Raw genomic sequence first — 18209 nt, 5'->3', positions numbered from 1 at the left:
GGCACATCCGCACAGGCTGCGGAGCTGTTTGTGGTCACTAGGGCTTGCATCATTGCAAAAGGTCACACAGCAAACATTGATACTGACTCTAGATGTGCCTTCAGAGTCGTCCATGATTTTAGCCTACTTTGGAAACAGAGAGGCTTCATCACGTCAGCAGGGAGGCCACTACAACACGCTGCACTGACCTCTAGCCTCCTGGAAGCAGTCCTCTTACCCTCCGCCCTAGCCATTATAAAATGAGCTGCCCATACCTCTGCCACTGACCGTGTCACCCTGGGGAATGCCTCAGCTGACCCAGCAGCCTGGGAGGCTGCACTGCCTCCCCCTGCACACCCCAGAATAGGGAAGGCCCCAGTATTGCATGACTCGATGGAGGCAGTGCGAGCTGGCCAATAGGCTTCTCCACCGCAAGGAAAGGAGAGTTGGGCCCCGCATTGGCACCACACAGTCTCCTTCCCTACAGCTGCTCATATACCCTGACGACCATTCATTTGCCCAAGAGCCCACCTACACTCACTGACCCTCGCAGCCCATGGCATTGGCCACATGGGCAAGAGGGACATGATGCACACTTTAACGCAGTCCTGGTATGCACCGGGATTTGCTGCCACTGCCCTGCTAGATTATGTTCAGGCCCTTAGCAGGAGCATTAGTGTTACATACACCCAGGTCAGAGGTTGTAGCAAAACATTGCCAGAGTGGGATGGATCTTTGAGAATGCTGGCAGCCTTTTCTTGACAGCGGGCCCGGTAGATGGATTCTATAGATGGGAGGTTGACCTTTGTGATTGTCCAGCGGAGTTCACCACTCTCTGTATCCGTCTCTGATCTTGAATGGTACAGTACCATGCCAGGTAGTGATACATCCAGATTCTGGATCAGTGGTGCTGGAAGAGCACAGCAATTCAGGCAGCATCCGAGGACAGGCAAAATCGACGTTTCGGGCAAAAGCCCTTCATCTTGCAAGGATGCCTGCCTTGAAGAAGTAATACATCCAGACAGAATGCTCTCGATGGTGCACCTATAAAAGTTGGCAAGGGTATTTTCCGTCATGCCAAATTCCCTCAGCTACCTGAGGAAGAAGAGACATTGCTGGGCCTTTGTAACCAGTGCGTTCACATGAAGAGTCCAAGAAAGCTTGTTGTGGATGACCACTCCCAGGAGCTTGACACTCTCCACTCGTACCACCTCTGTGCTGTTAGTGTGTAGCGGGGCATGAGTAACATCCCACCGAAAGTCAATAATGAGTTCCTTGGTTTTGCCGGCATTGAGAGCTAGGTTGTTCTCAGTGCAGCATTTTTCAAGGTCTTCCACCTCCCCGTCTGTGACCAATTTGTCACTATCTGAGATTCAATCGACTGTGGTGATGTGATCAGCAAATTTATAACTGCCATTTGTCTGGTATTTGGCGATGCAGCCGTGGGTATAGAGTGAGTACAGTGGGGGACTGAGTACACACCCCTCGGCGGGCTCCAGTGTTGAAGTGTTAGTGAGGATGAAATATTGTCCCCTGTCTTCACTGATTATGGCCTGTGGGTCAGGAAAGTGAGGATCCAGTTACAAAGAGTGAGGCTCAGTCTGAGAACACTAAGTTTAATAATCAGTCTCGAGGGAATATAGTGTTGAAGGCAGAACTGTAGTCAATGAGTCTTACAAAGCTATTCTTGGTGTCAAGATGTTCTAGGGAGGAGTGAAGGGCAAGTGATATGGCATCTGACGTGGATCTGTTGGTCCGATAGGCAAATTAGAGTTGGTCAAAGAGTAATGGGGAGGCTGGTGTTGATTAATGCAATGACCAACCTTTCAAAGCATTTCCTGACCACCAAGGTTCGGGCCACAGGGCGGTAGTCATTGAGACATGCTGCACGAGCCTTCTTAGGCACAGGGATAATGTTGGCCCTCTTGAAGCAGGCAGGGACAAGTGGCCTGCTGCAGGGTGAGGTTGAAGATGTCCGAGAAGACCTCTGCCAGTTGGTCTGCGCATGCCCTGAGTGCACGGCCTGGTACTCCATCTGGTCCCATTGCTCTCCTTGGATTCGCACGAAGGAAAACTGATCTGACCTCTGATGCAGTGACTGTTGGGATAGGTTCATTAGGACTTGTTGGAATAGGTGTTACCTCTCCATCGAAATTCTGCTCAAAGCGAGCATAGAAGGTGTTGAGACGATCTGGGAGGGATATGTTATCGTCTGCTATCTTGTCCCTTTTTAAAGAAATTACAGGCTCTTTTGGGATTCTGAAAACAATATTGGCCAATTGAATGGCCTGCTGGGAAAACTGGATAACTGAAGTTGGATCAGGCCAGACCAACAGGTCTGCACACCTGTTACCCTGATTGATGATATGGAATAGGTTTTAATAGGACAGTGGGAACTGCGGTATGAAGGCAGGAAGCTTGCAGCATTCACTTGGATCAAGTCAGACAGATAGACACAGACTGTGTGTAGTTTGCACATTCTCTCCATGTCTGTGTGGGTTTCCTCCCACAGTCCAAAGGTGTGCAGGTTAAGTGAATTGGCCGTGCTAAAATTGCCTGTAGTGTTGGGTGCATCAGAGGGGAAATGGTTCTGGGTGGATTACTCTTCCAAGTGTCTGTGTGGACTTGTTGGGCTGAAGGGCCTGTTTCCACACTGTAGGGAATCTAATCTTGTACTTCAACCATAATAACCACGTGTCATTATTAGTATAAGGAAGCAAGTAAATCAAAGACATATGAAAATAATATTTACATTTGAATCACAGGCGACTGTTTTTCAAAACAACAGAGGGTGTTGAAAACGTGGAATGTGCATCCAGAAAAGGTGGTGCTCTCAGTTTAACGTCACATCCAAACAGCATTGAGAAATATTTCCTTGTTCCTGGCACCTTTAATCTTAACCGTGAGGTCTCCTGAAGTGATTGATTTGCACGGTGCAACACAGAGGGGGGAAGATTGCAAAGCTACAGTTTCACAAAAGAAGATTTGTTCAATTTGTAGGGATTAGGAAGAAGCTATTTCAAAATATCTTTCAAGTTTCACCAGCAAAGCTTAAAAATTGCTTTTATTCGCGTTCACCTCACATTGTAAACAGTGTTTGATAACAGATTGCTTCCAGTGTATGAGAGATTTCTGGGGCTTTGTTTTGGTGAAAAAGGAGACAGTGTGAAGGGAGCAGGGCAAGTAATTGTCCTCATTCTGTTTTGAAGTTTCAATACTTTCCATTTATTAACCTCCCCTAATGCACATGTCCTGAAGCAGTCTATTTATACAGCCCCTCAAACTAAACAAATCCCTGATTCCTATTTTCTTGTTTATCATTTTCTTTCATTCAAACCAAATGCGTGTGCAGGCTCCCAGCAGCTGAAGTGACAGTTCCAAATCAGTTTGAAAAAGCAAAGGTAGACTCCTTCCCCCAGTTCACCAAACTCCCACACTGACCAAACCTCCCAGCATTCCCCTCTGTTCTGGCTGCACTCAGTGTGAGCTGCAGTATATATGCTATCCTGCATTTTTCCTGTTTCTGATTTATATCACTCCATTCTGTTGTGCTGTTGTTCAGGATCTGGGTTAAGCTCACTCATTTCTCAATTGAAAGCTTCCTTCTTTCAGCCTGAGAGACACTTTACATTTGCAAACAGGAAATATGACTCCAATGCTGGAATCTGTTCTCAGGATTGATGGGCTCGATGATTTAATTCAGTGAAATAACCTCATCTAATCTCTTCAGGGGTCGACATTTCAGGTGTAACTCTTCTTCAGGAAGGGGGGATAGGTGTGAGGGGAGTTGCAGATAAAGGGGTGGGTTGGAGCAAGGTGGTGAGGTGGGGATAGTTGAGAAAGATAGAGAGATTGACCTGAATGGTCGATGGGAGAGATGAATCCGGAATCATCCATCCCCTTGACCAACCAGGTCCTATCCTCTACCTGTCTCCACCTATCCCCATCTAACCACCCTGCCCCCACCACTCCCTTTATCTGTAGCTCCCCAACACCCACCCGCCCCACTTCCTGAAGAAAGGTTATACCCAAAACGTCGACTACTCTTCCTCCTGATGCTGCCTGGGCTTGCTGTGTTCTCCCAGCCTCCTGTTTGTCAACCTTGGATTCCAGCATTTGCAGTTTTTTATTTGTCTCTAATCTCTTCAGGGGCCTGGATGAGTGTGAGGAGATTGGGTTTTGATGGAACTACCCACAGACTGAAGTCAAAAGAAGCAAAGCAAGAAAGGCACGTGGATCGAATACAAGGGGAGAAATTGTGAGCAAAAAGTAATTGTTACCAGTTTTGCAATTTCAAAGGAGAGAGCGACAACATTGAATTGCTTCTGGTGTCATCCTCTGTGCCCTAACATTTCACAGAGCCAGCTCCACATCCTTCCATTGGCTTTGTCATTGAGAGTCAACTGTTCCCTTCCCACAGCCCTTTTTAAAATGTCCTGTCTCAGAGAGGCAGAGAATACTTCACCTTTTCTGGGAAAGATAGAGAAATATAGGATGTCGAGGAGCTGATTCTAGCCTTCAGGGTCTGACAGAAGGATGTGTACCATCTGTGGATTCTGGAGACAGATTTGTGGGCGGCATGGTGGCACAGTGGTTAGCACTGCTGCCTCACAGCGCCTGAGACCCGGGTTCAATTCCCGCCTCAGGCGACTGACTGTGTGGAGTTTGCATGTTCTCCCCGTGTCTGTGTGGGTTTCCTCCGAGTGCTCCGGTTTCCTCCCACAGTCCAAAGATGTGCAGGTCAGGTGAATTGGCCATGCTAAATTGCCCGTTAGTGTTAGGTAAGGGGTAAATGTAGAGGTATGGGTGGGTTGCGCTTTGGCGGGGCGGTGTGGACTTGTTGGGCTGAAGGGCCTGTTTCCACACTGTAAGTAATCTAATCTAAAGATCACTGAGATATTCCTCACTCCCATCAACACCTGACTTTATTCTAACAACAGTTTCTATTCATCATTATAAAGTACCAGTTTCAGACTGGACATTTCACACCCAGCCCCCATGTCCTCACATTGGAATCAAGAATCAAACTTGCCCCATCTCAGGATTGCCCTCTGAATGTGGTGTCAGTGTGCTAATGCTGTGTTTGAATGAAAGAGCGACAGTGGAATCTGTGACTAAATCCAACGGGTTTCTGAGCCACCAGCAGCCTCCCCACTGTGTGAGGGTCTGCTTGGATAAGATTTCAGCCCCATGGGTCCCCACTGATACTAGAGCCATGGAGTGAGATTGCTGGAGCCACATGTGGACTGAGGAACACAACAGGCAGGACAATGAGCTGCTCTGGAATCCACCCTGAGCCCTGGATGATCCTCACTGAGATGGCCCAGGGGCTACAGAATATTACAGCAGAAGATTTATCATTGATGGTCCTCCCCAGCCGTGACTCCCAGATGCCCCCGGACTGAACATTCTCAATCTGACCCCATGGACACACGGGGCAATTCCGTCCCATTTGAAGAGGAAAGAAAACCCAGGTCTAATTTATGGAATATTTATTTCTCAAACCCTGTAGAATTGTTATTCTGAGTAACAAGAGCCTGCTGGTCATATTCATCAATACAGGGTACCCAATGGCACTGGCTCACAAACAGCTGAGTTGAATTTCTTGGCCTGGGATCTTGCTGTGCCTAAGGGATGGGTGAGGGAATTTCCATCAGATTATTGTGTTCCCCAGTGTCCCTTCCTGCCTTCCTTCTTTTCTCCATTTATTGGGAAAGAATTTCTTGGGGCCCTGCATTCCTTCTGAAAGAACCCCTTCTGGACACAGTTGTAGAATTGCCCTCCTGCTCCAGAGACCTCATTACCCCCTCAATTCCCCCCTCTTGTTCCAGGCCTTGAGGGTGGAGGTTAACACTTCACACATTTCCCTGAGGTTTCAGCTCTGGCCATTCCCAAAGCACACACGAGACAGAGACTGAATCTTCTTCATCTTTATTCCTTTTTCCAGATTGACATTGACAGAAAACAGACTGCAATTAACAGCCCAGACAGAGGAAGCTGCACAAATTCACAGCCAGAATGGAGCTTGAGGAAAACATTTGTGGAGATTTTCTCAATAACATAAGAATCCTGTCCTTTTAAACAGTGACAGAAGCTTAAATTGGAATTGGCGGCTGAGCAGGAAGGAGATCTGGTTTACTGAAGCAGAGACTTCTGAGGTTCACATTGTTTTGTACAGCTGACAGTTTTCAGCATCTTCGAGAGGTTTTACTTGGCATCTCTAGTCTTCACTGTCCAATCAAATACTCCTAGAACAGGGGGCATCGGGTTTGATACAGAGTAAAGCTTGTTTTTGATTATCCCAAAGACCTGCCTTAACCCTTGAACCTCAGACGTGTCTCTGAGCCAATCCCAAGAAGGAAGAGAGTTGAAATTCAGTGCTGACCATGACCTTTGTCCTGCCAGCTCAGCCCTGTTCTGTTTAAAGTTGTGTCTCCTCTGTGGACTGTCTCCAACACTCGACACACATTCTGATCTCCTGATGCTCTTGCTCAGGGGAGAGGTGAGGGTCACGTGGGTGAGGGCACAGGAGAAGCGAGCGTTAGACTCCCAGTCAGACCCAGAGAGGGTCAGCAGGCTGCTGACACTGTAGGTGCTGTCCAAAGCTCACAAGTAGTTGCTGGTCTGAACCCCACCCGAAATGACTGCTCAGTCCTTCTTCCACTGCACCTCCAGCTCATCGGGATAGAAGTGATTGGCAAGGCACACCAGGGTGGCAGTGCCCTTGGCATTGACCTGCTCCGGGGAGGGGGGGCAGCAGGGTCAGCTTGGGCTGAGAGTTCTCACGGCCTAAAAGACAAGACAAACAATTTTAATCCCTGCTATTCAAAAGGATTTCGACTCTGAACATTCACTGGCAAAATAATCCATTTGAATATTTGTAGTCAATACCTAACAAACCAAATAAAAGGACAGGGCCTTTTAAAATTGCTTCTTGGGATGTGAGTGTCACTGGCAGGGCGAGCATTTATTGCCCATCCCTAATTGCCCCTGAGAAGGTGATGGTGAAAAAGAAGGGAGAGTTTTGGACCATCATTTATGGAATGAATGTGAGCAGCTGGAAGGGCTATCATTGGGGGAGCATTTGAGTGACAGTGATCAGAACTCAGTGAGATTGAGAGGAGGGATGGAAATGGAGAACCACGGAACAAGTGGAAAAGTTTTCAATTGGGAACAAACCATTTTACTGAACTGGGCAGGGATTGGGTAATAGTGGGCTGAAAGACAAAATGCAGGGGTGAAATTTACCAGGACCTGAGGAAAGCAAAGAGCTGACAGGATGAAATGTGTCCAAATGAATTCCGGGAAATCCCAATGATGTTTTATTGGCACAAAAAGAACAACAGAATGAAGGAATGTATGAGGGCCATTCGAGAGCAGGAAGGGAACTTGTGTGCAGTGGTGGGAGATGGAGCAATGGTTCCTCCTGAAAGCTTCCGGTCTGTTTTCACAAAAGAGAGGGACAAAGCAGAAACTGTAGTTCAGGAGGAGGACTGTGCAATATTGGAACGGCATCTTTCACATCTGAAAGACTCCCAGTTCATCCAAAGAAAAGAAAGATCCATGCTGTCCCAAAGACATTTGCAGACAGTGTGGGATTTTTTTGAAATGAGGTCACTGTTGTAATGAAGGAAATGTGGAAGCCAGATTGTACACAGCAAGATCCCACAAGCAACAATGAACCAAGGAACATTTTGAGTGACGTTTGTTCAGGAATATGTATCAGCCTGAATATGATTCAAAGCGAAAGTAACTGGAACAGTTGGATGGAAAAGGAGAAAATGAAAGTTAAAGGGGAAAGTAGGATTACTGGGTAGTAATGGGATTGATTGTTACTAGAAAATAAAAGGAAAGGGACAGAGTATTGTGAATGTCATATTGTACTGAGGAAACTTAAAAGTGCAGGGAAGCTCAATACTAGAACAAACTTAAAGGCTTTGTCTCTTAACGTCCGAACCATTCGGAATAATGTAGACAAAGTGGTACCATACAAACCAAGGGAAATCAAGCTTCCGATGAATTTAAACTAATTAAAGAACGTAGGGGCTCAGGACACTTTATTAAAGCATCCAGACCAAGTAATAGGATAGAGAATATGGAAAGGATCAGGAATCGAACTTGAGGCACTGAAGGGTGGAATGGTAGATCAGTGGTTAGCACTGCTGTCTCACAGCTCCAGAGACACAGACTCAATTCCAACTGACTGTCTGTGTGGAGTTTACACATTCTCCCCGTGTCTACTTGGGTTTCCTCCCATTGTCACAAAGAAGTGTAGGTTAGGAGGATTATCCATGGGAATTGCAGGGTGGGTGGGACGCTATTTGAAGGGTCAATCTGGGCTGAATGGCCTGCTTCCACACTGTAGGGATTCTGTGATTTCTAAAGGAGATAACTATGAGAAGGAGGCAGTTAATGCACGACTGAGGGTGTTGTACTTAGATGCATCGAGTATATGAAACAAGGTAAATGAGCCTGTAGTGCAGGGACGTGGCTGCAAGGGGATCAGGGCTAGGAACTAAATATCCAGGGATGTACATCTTATTGAAAGGAAATGCAAGGGGATAGAGGGTCAAGTGTGAAGGAGGAACTGAAGGTAATCCTTGTTAGTCAGGAAATGGTCTTGGAGAAGCTGATGCTATCAAAACTTAATATGTCCCCACGGCCTGATGCTCTGCAACTCAGAGTCCTTATGAAAGTGGGTGTAGAAATAGTGGGCACATTGGTGATCATTTTCTGGCATTCTGTTGACTCTGACAGAGATCCAATGGACTAGACAGTATCCAATATAACCCCACTTCTTAATAAAAGGAGGGAGAGTGAAAATGAGGAATTATACATGAGGAAAACACCGGAATCAGTTATTAACGATACAATAACCGAGCATTTGGAAAGCAGTGACAGGATCAGTCCAAGTCAGCATGGATTGATGAAAGGGAAATCAGGCCTGACACATCTTCTGGAAAGTTTTGAGGATGTGATCAGTGGAGAGTGGACAAGGCTGAATCAGTGGACAACAAAAACAAAAATTGATGAAAAAGTTTGGCAGATCTGGCAGTATCTGCGGAGAACAATCGAAGTTAGAGTTTCGGATTGAGTGACCCTCCCTCAGAGTTCAGTGGATAGTGTGTATCTGGAATTTCAAAAGGCTTTTGACAAGGTCCCATACAAGAGATTAGTGAGTTACATTAAACCTCATGGTATTGGAGGTAATGTATTGACATGGAGAGAGAACCTGTTGCCAGATAGAAAGCAGAGAGTTGGAATAAATGGGTCCTTCTCAGAGTGGCAGGCAGTGATGAGTGGGGTACCATAGGTTTCAGTGCTGGGACCCCATCTGTTCACAATATTGATAAACGATATGGACAAAGGAATTGAATGCAATCCCTACAAATTTGCAGATGACACGTAGCTGGGTGACAGTATGTGGTGTGAGGAGGATGCTAAGAGGCTGCAGGGTTACTTGGACAGGCTGGCTAAGTGGACAAATGCTTGGCAAATGCAATATAATGTGGGTAAATGTGAGATCATCCACTTTGGTGGTAAACAGGAAGTCAGATTATGAATGAATAGTGAAAGTTTAGGAAAAGGTGAGGTGCAATGAGAGCTGGGTGTCATGGTGGAACAGTCACTGAAAGGTGGCTTGGAGGTGCAGTAGGCAGTGAGGAAAGCTAATGGCATGTTGGCCTTCACAGTGAGAGGATTTGTGTATTGGAGTAAGGATGTCTTGCAGAATTAAACAGGGCCTTGGTGAGGCCTCACCTTGAGTATTGTGTGCAGTTTTGGTCTCCTAGTCTGAGGAAGGACATTCTTGCTATTGAGGGAGTCCAGCGAAGGTCCATGAGACTGATTCCTGGGACAGCAGGACTGACATATGATCGACTGGGCTTGTACTCACTGGGATTTAGAAGAATGAGGGGAATCTCACAGAAACATGTAAAATCCTGATGGGATTTGACAGGCTCGATGCTGGAAGAATGTTCCTGATATTAGGGAAATCCAAAACTCGGGGTCAAAGATCACAAATACGGGCTAGGTTATTCAGATGTTGTGAACCTGTGGAATTCTCTACCACAGAAAGGTCGTGGGGCCAGTTTGTTAGACATATGTCAAGAGGGATGTGGCACTTGCAGCTAAAAGGATTAAGGGATATGGGGGAGAGTGGGAATGAGATACGGAGATTGCATAATCAGTCATGATCATATTGAACGGTGATGCAGGCTCTCAGGGCTAAATAGCCTAGTCCTGCAGCAATTTTCTACGTTTCTACATTTCTAATGATCTGTAGATGGGCAGATTGGGGTGTTGGGGAGCGGGTTTACTCTGTCAGTTAGAATTAAAATTACATCGACAGCAAGAGGAAATATAATGTTAGAATGCATAGAATTTGTGTGAGTCAACTTAAGAAACCACAAAGGAACAAAGACCCTGATGGGAGTTATGTACAAACCTCCTCGCAGTAATCGGGATATGGGTCAGGAAATAAATCAGGAGATAGAAAAGGCATGTAAGAAAGGGATTATTACAATAGTCATGGGGACTGCAATATGCAGGTGGACTGGGAAAGTTAGGTTGGGAATGGACCTCAAGGAAAGGAATTCATGGAATGTCTGCGAGAGGCTTTTTTGGAACAGTTTGTGGTAAAGCCCCTAGGAAACAGGTAATTCCGGATTCGGTGATGAGTTATGAGGCAGCTCTGATTAGGGAACTGAAGGTGAATGAACCCTGAGGGGGCAGTGACCATAATGTGTTAGAATTCACCCTGCAGTTTGAGAGGGAGAAGCTGGAATTCGATGTAGTAATAGGAGTTAATGACAAGTTAGACAAAGGAGAGCCAATGGACATGATCTATTTGGATTTCCAGAAGGCCTTTGACAAGTTGCCACACAGGAGGCTGCTAAATAACATAAGAGCCCATGGGGTTTGGGGCCCGGTACTGGCATGGATAGAGAGTGGAAATAAATGGGTCTTTTGCAGGATGGCAGCTGGTGCCTCATGCAGTTCAGCAGGGGGCAGTGTTGGGACCTCAACTATTCATGTAACAATTAATTACATATTAACGATCCGGGAAAAGGGACTGAGGGCATTGTTGGTAAATTTGCTGATGACACAAAGATGAGGGGAGGGACAGGGAGAGTTGAGGAAGCAGGGAGGCTGCAGAAGGACTTGGAAAGGCTCAGAGAGTGGGCAAAGAAGTGGCTGATGTAATACAATGTGGGGAAGTGTGAGTTTATGCACTTTGGTTGGAAGAATAGAAGCTCAAAGTGTTTTCTAAATGGGGAAATTCAGAATTCTCAAGTACAAAGGGACTTGGAAGTCCTCTTTCAGGTTACTCTGAAGATGAACATTTTGGTTCACTTAGCAATTAGGAAGACAAATGCAATGTTATCATTCATTTCAACTGAGTTAGAATATAAGAGCAGGTATGTCCTGCTGAGGCTGTATGAGACTCTGGTCAGACTGCATTTGGAATATTGTGAACAGTTTTGGGACCTGTATCTAAGGAGGGATGTGCTTGCATTGGAGGAGGTCTAGAGGAGGTTTATAAGAATAAACTTGGGGGTGACCGCCTGGTCTGATGAGGAGCGGTTGAGGACTCTGGCTGGTTACTTGATGGAGTTCAGAAGAGCATGGGGAGATCACATTGAAACTAACAGAATACTGAGAGGCCTGGATAGAGTGGGCGTGGAGAAGATGTTTCCACAAGGAAGAGAAAATTGGACCAGTGAGCACAGAGTTAAAGGATAACCCATTGCTGTGGTGGTGAAGTCATTGAGTGTATTTAGGACAGACATTGATAGGTTCTTGACTGGCAAGGCAATCAAACATAATGGGAAGAAGGCAAGACAATGGTCTTGAGAAACACATCAGCCATGACCAAATGGCACAGCAGACTTGATGGGGTGAATGACCTAATTCTGATATTTTTGAAGAGACTCTGCAGAACCCAAGAACACTGAAAGCACTGGATTGTACCAAGAGGTAATCAGGGAATGGAGAGAGGTTCATCTTGTTCCATGTGAGAACTTCAGGATGCTTCCCAGCTCCTGGAATACAATGAGTACAGGAAGTGTGGTCAGTGACAGCAATTGGAACTCTAGGTTTGGAGCTTGAGCAGCAGCTGGTGTCAGTGTGGAGCATCCGTGAGGCTGAGAGCTCCGTGGAGAGCACGTTTCTAGATGTGGTCACTCTGCAGCTTCAGAGTATGCAGGGAGAGAGGGAATGGGGGAGCAACAGACAGTCCAAAAGAACCAGGCAGCTAGTACAGGAATCCCCTGAGTGCATCCCTCTCCAATCGGGATTCAGTTCAGAATCCTGATGAGAATGATGATTCATCTGGGGAGTGCAGCCAGAGCCAAGTCTATGGCACCAGGGTGGTGGTGGGGGGCTCAGCTGTACAGGGTGGGCACAAGGAAGACTGGAAGAGCGATAGTGAGAAGAGATTCGAGAGTGAGGACAATCGATAGGTGTTTGTGCAACTGCAGATGGGAATCCAGGATGGTGTGTTGTCTCCCTGGTGCCAGGGTCAAGGATGTCACTGAGCTGCTGCAGATCACCCTGAGGGGAGAGGGGGAACAGGCAGCAGTCGTGGTCCACATTGGTCCCAGTGACATAGGGAGGAAAGGGATGTAATCCTGCAATCAGAATTTAGGGAGCTCGGGAGGAAATTAGCAGCAGGAGCTCAAAAGTAGGAATCTCTGGATTACTCCCAATGACCAATGCAAGTGAGAATAGGAATAAGAGGATAAGACAGGTGAATGTGAGGCTGAAAAGATGGTCCAGGAGGGAGGGTTTGAGATATTGGACATTGGGAATGATTCCAGGGGAGATGCGACCTCTATCGACTCGATGGGTTGCTCCTGAACAGAGCAGGAATTGAACTTCTTGTGGTGTGACTTGCTTATGCTGTTGGAGAGGGTTTAAACCAATTTGGCAGGTCTGAGGGAACCAGGAGGTAATATCAAGGAGGAACACCAAGGAAGACAGAATCCTGGGAGATAGATACACGAGAATAAGGAATAGTAACTTCTTGGGCAAGGTCAGAGTGAGGGAGAGAGTAATAAATTCTAAATCCGGTTGACTGTCTGGGACTGCACACATGGACAACTGGTTAGTAAGGTTAGATCAAATGGAATCCAGGGAGAGCCAGCCAATTGGTACAAAATTGGTTTGATGGTTGGAGACAGAGAGTGGTGGTAGAAGGTTATTATTCAGACTGGAAGATTGTGACCCCCGGTGTGGCAAAAGGATTGGTTCGGGGTTTGTCATTGTTCATCATTTATAGAAACAAATAAGATTGGAGAGTTACAGAACACAGATTGCTGAGCGGAATTCTGATTTTGTTGCTGTAACAGATGAGGCTGAAATGAGGACAGGACTGGGTGTTCAATATTCCTGGATACAAAGCATTCAGGAAAGATAGGAAAGGGGGGAAAGGGGGAGAGGTGTGGGATTGGTTAAGGAGATCGGTGCAGAGCTCGAGAAAGAGGATGTCCCAGAGGGGTCAAGGACAGAATCGATTTGGTTCAAGATAAGGAACAAAAAGGTGCAATCAGTTTTTTCAGTGCAGTCTGTAGGTCACCAACTAATGGGAAGGATGGAGAGGAACAAACCTGGAAGGAATTTACAGTGAAGTGCAAACATTAGGGGGACTTTAATTATCAGAATATAGAGCGGGCTAGGAGCAGTGTGAAGGGCAGAGAGGGCCAGAGTTGTGGGAGTGTGCTCAGTGATTTTTCTCCAGCCAATGGGAATGGAGGCTCTGCTAGACCTGGATCTTGGGAATGAGGAGGCTCAAGTAGTTCAAGTGTCAGTGAGAGGACATTTAGAGAGGAGTGATCATTGTATCACATGGTTTAGGGAGACAGTGGAAAAGGACAAAGGACAATCCAGAGTAAAGTCAGGACCATGGATCGTATCCCGTGTATCACCTCCAAATGTCTCACACTTAGAAATTTCCATTTCTTTTTCAAACAAAATATGGATGAGTCACAAATCTAATATTTTACCGCAGTATTTACAGTTGAGAAAGACATGGAAGTGAAGAAATTTGGGAAATAAATGTTGATGTCTTGAGAAGAGTCCTCATTACAGAAGAAGAGGTGCTGTAATCTGTTCTTAAAACTCATTAAAGTAGATAAATCCCCAGGATTGGATCAGGTCTATCCCAGCACTTTGTGGGAAACTTGGGAAGAGACAGCGACACCCCTTGCAGAGATGTTTGTATCATCAAACAGCCGCGGGTGATGTGCTGGAAGACTGGAGCTTGACTGATGTTGTGCTGTTAGTTAATAAGGTCTGCAAGGAATACCCAGGGAATTATAGACCGGTGAGTCTGATACCAGTGGTGAGTAAGTTATTGAAGGGATTTTGAAAGATAGGATCTACACACATTTGAAAAGACAAGGATTGATTCGGGATAATCCACATGGCTTTGTAAGTGGGAAATTGTGTCACAAATTTGATTGAGTTTTTTGAAGACATGACCAAGTTGATAACTGAAGGCAGAGTGGTAGACATTGTCTACATGGACTTTAGCAAGGCCTTTGACAAGTTCCCAATTCAGAAAAGATTGAGAGGAGAGACCACAGATTGAAAGTAATTGGTAAAAGAAACAAAAGTGAGATGAAGGAAAACATTTTCAGCCAGTGAGTGGTTAAGGTGTGGAATGCACTGCCTGAGAGTGGGGTGGAGGCAGCTTCAATGAAACATTCTGAAGGGAATGAGACTGTTATCTGAAAAGGAACAATGTGCAGGGTGACAGGGAGAAGGCTGGAGAATGACACTCAGTGAATTGCTCATTCGGAGAGCTGGTGCAGACAGGATGGCCGGAACGGCCTCCTTGGGCACTGTAACAACTCTGTGATTGTGTGATTGAGCAGAGTTAAAGCTGGGGGAGGTGGGAGCTCGGTGTCTCACTGTGCTGCTGCTGCTGCTGCTGCTGCTGCTGCTGAGGTCAGTGAGATCAGAGACTGGGACAGGGAGCCAAAGCTCACATCAAACTCTGCCCGTGTCCATCACACTGAGACTGGCAGGAGGCTACTCACTGATTTCACTCCATGCTGCAGGAATGGGACCACAGGCTGCAAATGGACAGAGCCCCTCCACATGGTGAGTAAAACTGACTGACTAATATCTTGCTGGATAATGGAACTAAAGAAATACAGCTGGACACCCTGTTAGACACAGTGCTCCTCAATCAACCATTTCATTCACTGCAGCTCCCCACTAACACCTGTGGAATTTCAGCATTTGTGTTTTAGAAAGTGTGTTTCAGTATTGAAAGGATTAATAACAGAGGATTGAGGTTTACTTACTCAGTCTGAGCTTGGTTCCTTTACTGAACGTAAGCCACAGTGAGAGCTCCCAGTGCAGGGGCTGTACAAAAACCTCTGGTCTCTGCTTCCTTCTGTCACTCTCACCCTCTTCCTTTCTCTCTCTGTCGCTTATTCACTTTCACCTTCTCCCTGTCCCTCTCTGTCTGTCACTTACTCTCACCTTCTCACTGTCTTTATCACTGTCACCTATGTCTTCTTTTATCTCTGTTTTTCTCAAGCTGTTTCTCTCTTTCTGTTGAGTCCCTGTCTCTCTGTCTGGGCTGTGTCCAGCTGGGCTTGGGAGGTTTGTGAACTTTAGTTTTCAAAGTTCACCCTTGCAGTTGCTCTTCACATGTGCTCATAAGTGTAATAAGGAAACTCAAGGCTTTAAGTGAGCAGTGACTACCACAGGGACTGAATAGTGACAAGCCTGGCATGGAGCTAATTTGTTAAGTTTTGTTTACATATAACTGTGACTGTGTGTTCATTATTATATATTATGTATGGTGGTGGGATGTGTCAGCGCAGGAGGTGGGACTGTGTGTCCATTATTATATATTATACATAGCAGTGGGATGTGTCAGTACAGGCAGTGGTGCTGTGTGTATTGAGGTTTTTGTATGGCTCTGTATCACTGCACCAAGGCCAGCTCCTACTTTGCTGACAGTAATAGTCAGCGACATCCTCATTCTGAACGTTGCTGATTGTCAGGGTGAAGTGTGTGCTGGACACTTCTGTCCCGGTGAATCTGTCGGAGACTCCTGTGTATCGTGCTACTGCATTGTAGATCAGGAGAGAGGGTTCCTGTCCTTCTCGCTGCTGGAACCATTCAATATCAGTCGTGGCACTCTGACTGGATTTACAGGTGAGTGTTGCGGTCTGGCCCAGTCCCACTGACAGCACCGGGGGAGACTGGGTCATGATGATGTCTCCGCTGATACCTGAGGGGTCAGAGAGAAACACAGTGAAGTCAGAACTGTCACAAAAAGAGACTGTCAAATGAGAGATTGTTGAAGACACTGAGCATTTTCCCTTCAATCACAATCAGTGGAACTGAAGTAAAATGGAGAGCTAAAGATTCAGATTGGCATCAGGCAGAGAGAGCCACGTCAGCCTCCCACACTTCCTCTTCTCTCTCTCTCTCTCTTGCTCATCCTTCCAAACTTCCTCCCTCCCTTTTCCCTTTTTTGTCTTTCTCCCCTTTCTCTTGTATATGTTCCTGTCATTCATTGATTTACTCCCTCTTTTTCTATTTCCATTTCCGACTCTGTCCTCTCCCAATTATATAACCACTTCTATCTTTCCCTTTTTCCATGAATGTTTGACACTCTGTTTATCTCCATTTCCTTCTGTGTTGGTTGATCTCTTTCTCTCTCTCTTATCATCCATTGCTCTCCTTCACTTATCTATCTACCTGTTTCCTCATTTGTTCTCTCCTCATCCCCTCAATCTCTCATTCTCTCACTCTCTCTTTGTCTCTGTCCCTCCCTCCTGTCACTCTCTAATTGATCTCTATAGCAGGCGCTATTCTTGGACATTGGAACACTGAGTCCTGGGGTAGCAGTTAAATGCCTTGCCCTCTCACTCAATCTCACAATGTGAATCTTTCTTTCTCTCTCTCTCTCTCTTTCTCTCTGTGTGTTTTCTGTCCCTATCTCAATCAGAAGCTCAATGACATGAACAGCATTTAACAAATCTATCCAGGTCATCAATGATCTAACAATACTAATCCCAGCTTGGCATTGAGGGAGAGGATCAGCCATGATCATATTGAGTGATAGAGCAGCTTCACAGGGCAAAACCCTAACCCTAATCCTCACCTAAACCCTACTCCTGCTCCCTGTTTCTATCTTTGTATGTCTGTGTTATCTTCAATCTGCCCCTGGGTATTGATTCCTCTACTTATGGAAAAACTGCCTTCCTGTCCCCTCTATCACTGCCCCTCATAATCTTGTAGCCCTTTAGCAGGTTCCCTCTCAACCTTCGCTGCTCCAAGAGAAACAATCCCAGTTTTTCCAATCCTTCCTCATAGCTCAGACCCTCCAGGCCTGACAGTATCCTGGGAAATCTGCTCTGCACCCTCTTGAGTACAGTCATATCCTTCTCATAATGCGGTGACCAGAACCTGTCTGTCTGTCTGTCTCTCTCACTCGATCCCCTTTACCCCTAGTCTCACACTCAGTCTGTCTTTTTCTCTCTCCTTTCTATTCTTCTCTCTCAGTCACACTGTCTCATACCCTATCTCTCTCTCTCTCTTTATTCTTTAACCTTACCATCTCTATCTCCCTCTATTTTGCTCTCTCTCTCCCTTTACTCATCTTACATTGCCTCAGACTCTCTCTATCCCTTTCTCTCTTTCACACCCTGTCCTTCTATCTCTATCTCTCTGACTGTCTCTCTCTCTCTCACACACACACACACACACTCCCTGCCTCTCTCTTTCTTAGAATGTCCCAGTTGGCAACATTTAAATACAGGGTAAATCTCCTTCTGCTCTGCCTCACTAATGGATGTTAACTCTTGACCCCAGAAGCATGTCTTTTCCTGGAGTAAGGCCCCATTTCTCACATTGACTCGGCATCAGCCTGTCTCAGAAAGATGGACAGATTCTTGTCAAATGAGAGGCATTTCTGTGCTGTTGGCCTATTCTCACTGGGGACTGGTTTGGACACAAACCTCATTCCATGAAAGCCCAGCAGAGAGAGGAGATCCTCAGGCCATCAGTGTGAGGTGGAGGGACAGGACAGGCTCTGACCCACTGATCCATCCACAACCTTGTCCAATCCCTTCCCTTCTCCTTCCCCTTCCACAATCCCTTCCACGGTGGCACAGTGGTTAGCACTGCTGCCTCACAGCGCCAGAGACCCGGGAGGTTCAATTCCCGCCTCAGGCGACTGACTGTGTGGAGTTTGCACG

The 18209-nt window shown here is 46.2% G+C and overlaps 1 pseudogene and 1 gene segment (V, D, J or C); both read right to left on the bottom strand.

The window, feature by feature from the left end:
- The window catches only part of LOC148149223 (centrosome-associated protein 350-like), a 758453-nt pseudogene that overhangs the window by 398058 nt on the left and 342186 nt on the right, over positions 1 to 18209 (bottom strand).
- The window catches only part of LOC148149224 (Ig kappa chain V-V region MOPC 21-like), a 194294-nt gene continuing 182800 nt past the window's right edge, over positions 6716 to 18209 (bottom strand). The window contains 2 exon segments of the V gene segment in view: positions 6716 to 6768; positions 15294 to 15317. Of these exon segments, the coding sequence occupies positions 15314 to 15317 (4 nt within the window).

This window comes from Chiloscyllium plagiosum, unplaced genomic scaffold (assembly GCF_037043375.1).
Source record: "Chiloscyllium plagiosum isolate Xiang-an unplaced genomic scaffold, Cpla_swu_hap1 HiC_scaffold_9, whole genome shotgun sequence".
NCBI classification, from domain to species: Eukaryota; Metazoa; Chordata; class Chondrichthyes; order Orectolobiformes; family Hemiscylliidae; genus Chiloscyllium; species Chiloscyllium plagiosum.
Note: the sequence above shows the minus strand (reverse complement) of the source record. Positions and strands in the feature narration are given on the sequence as shown.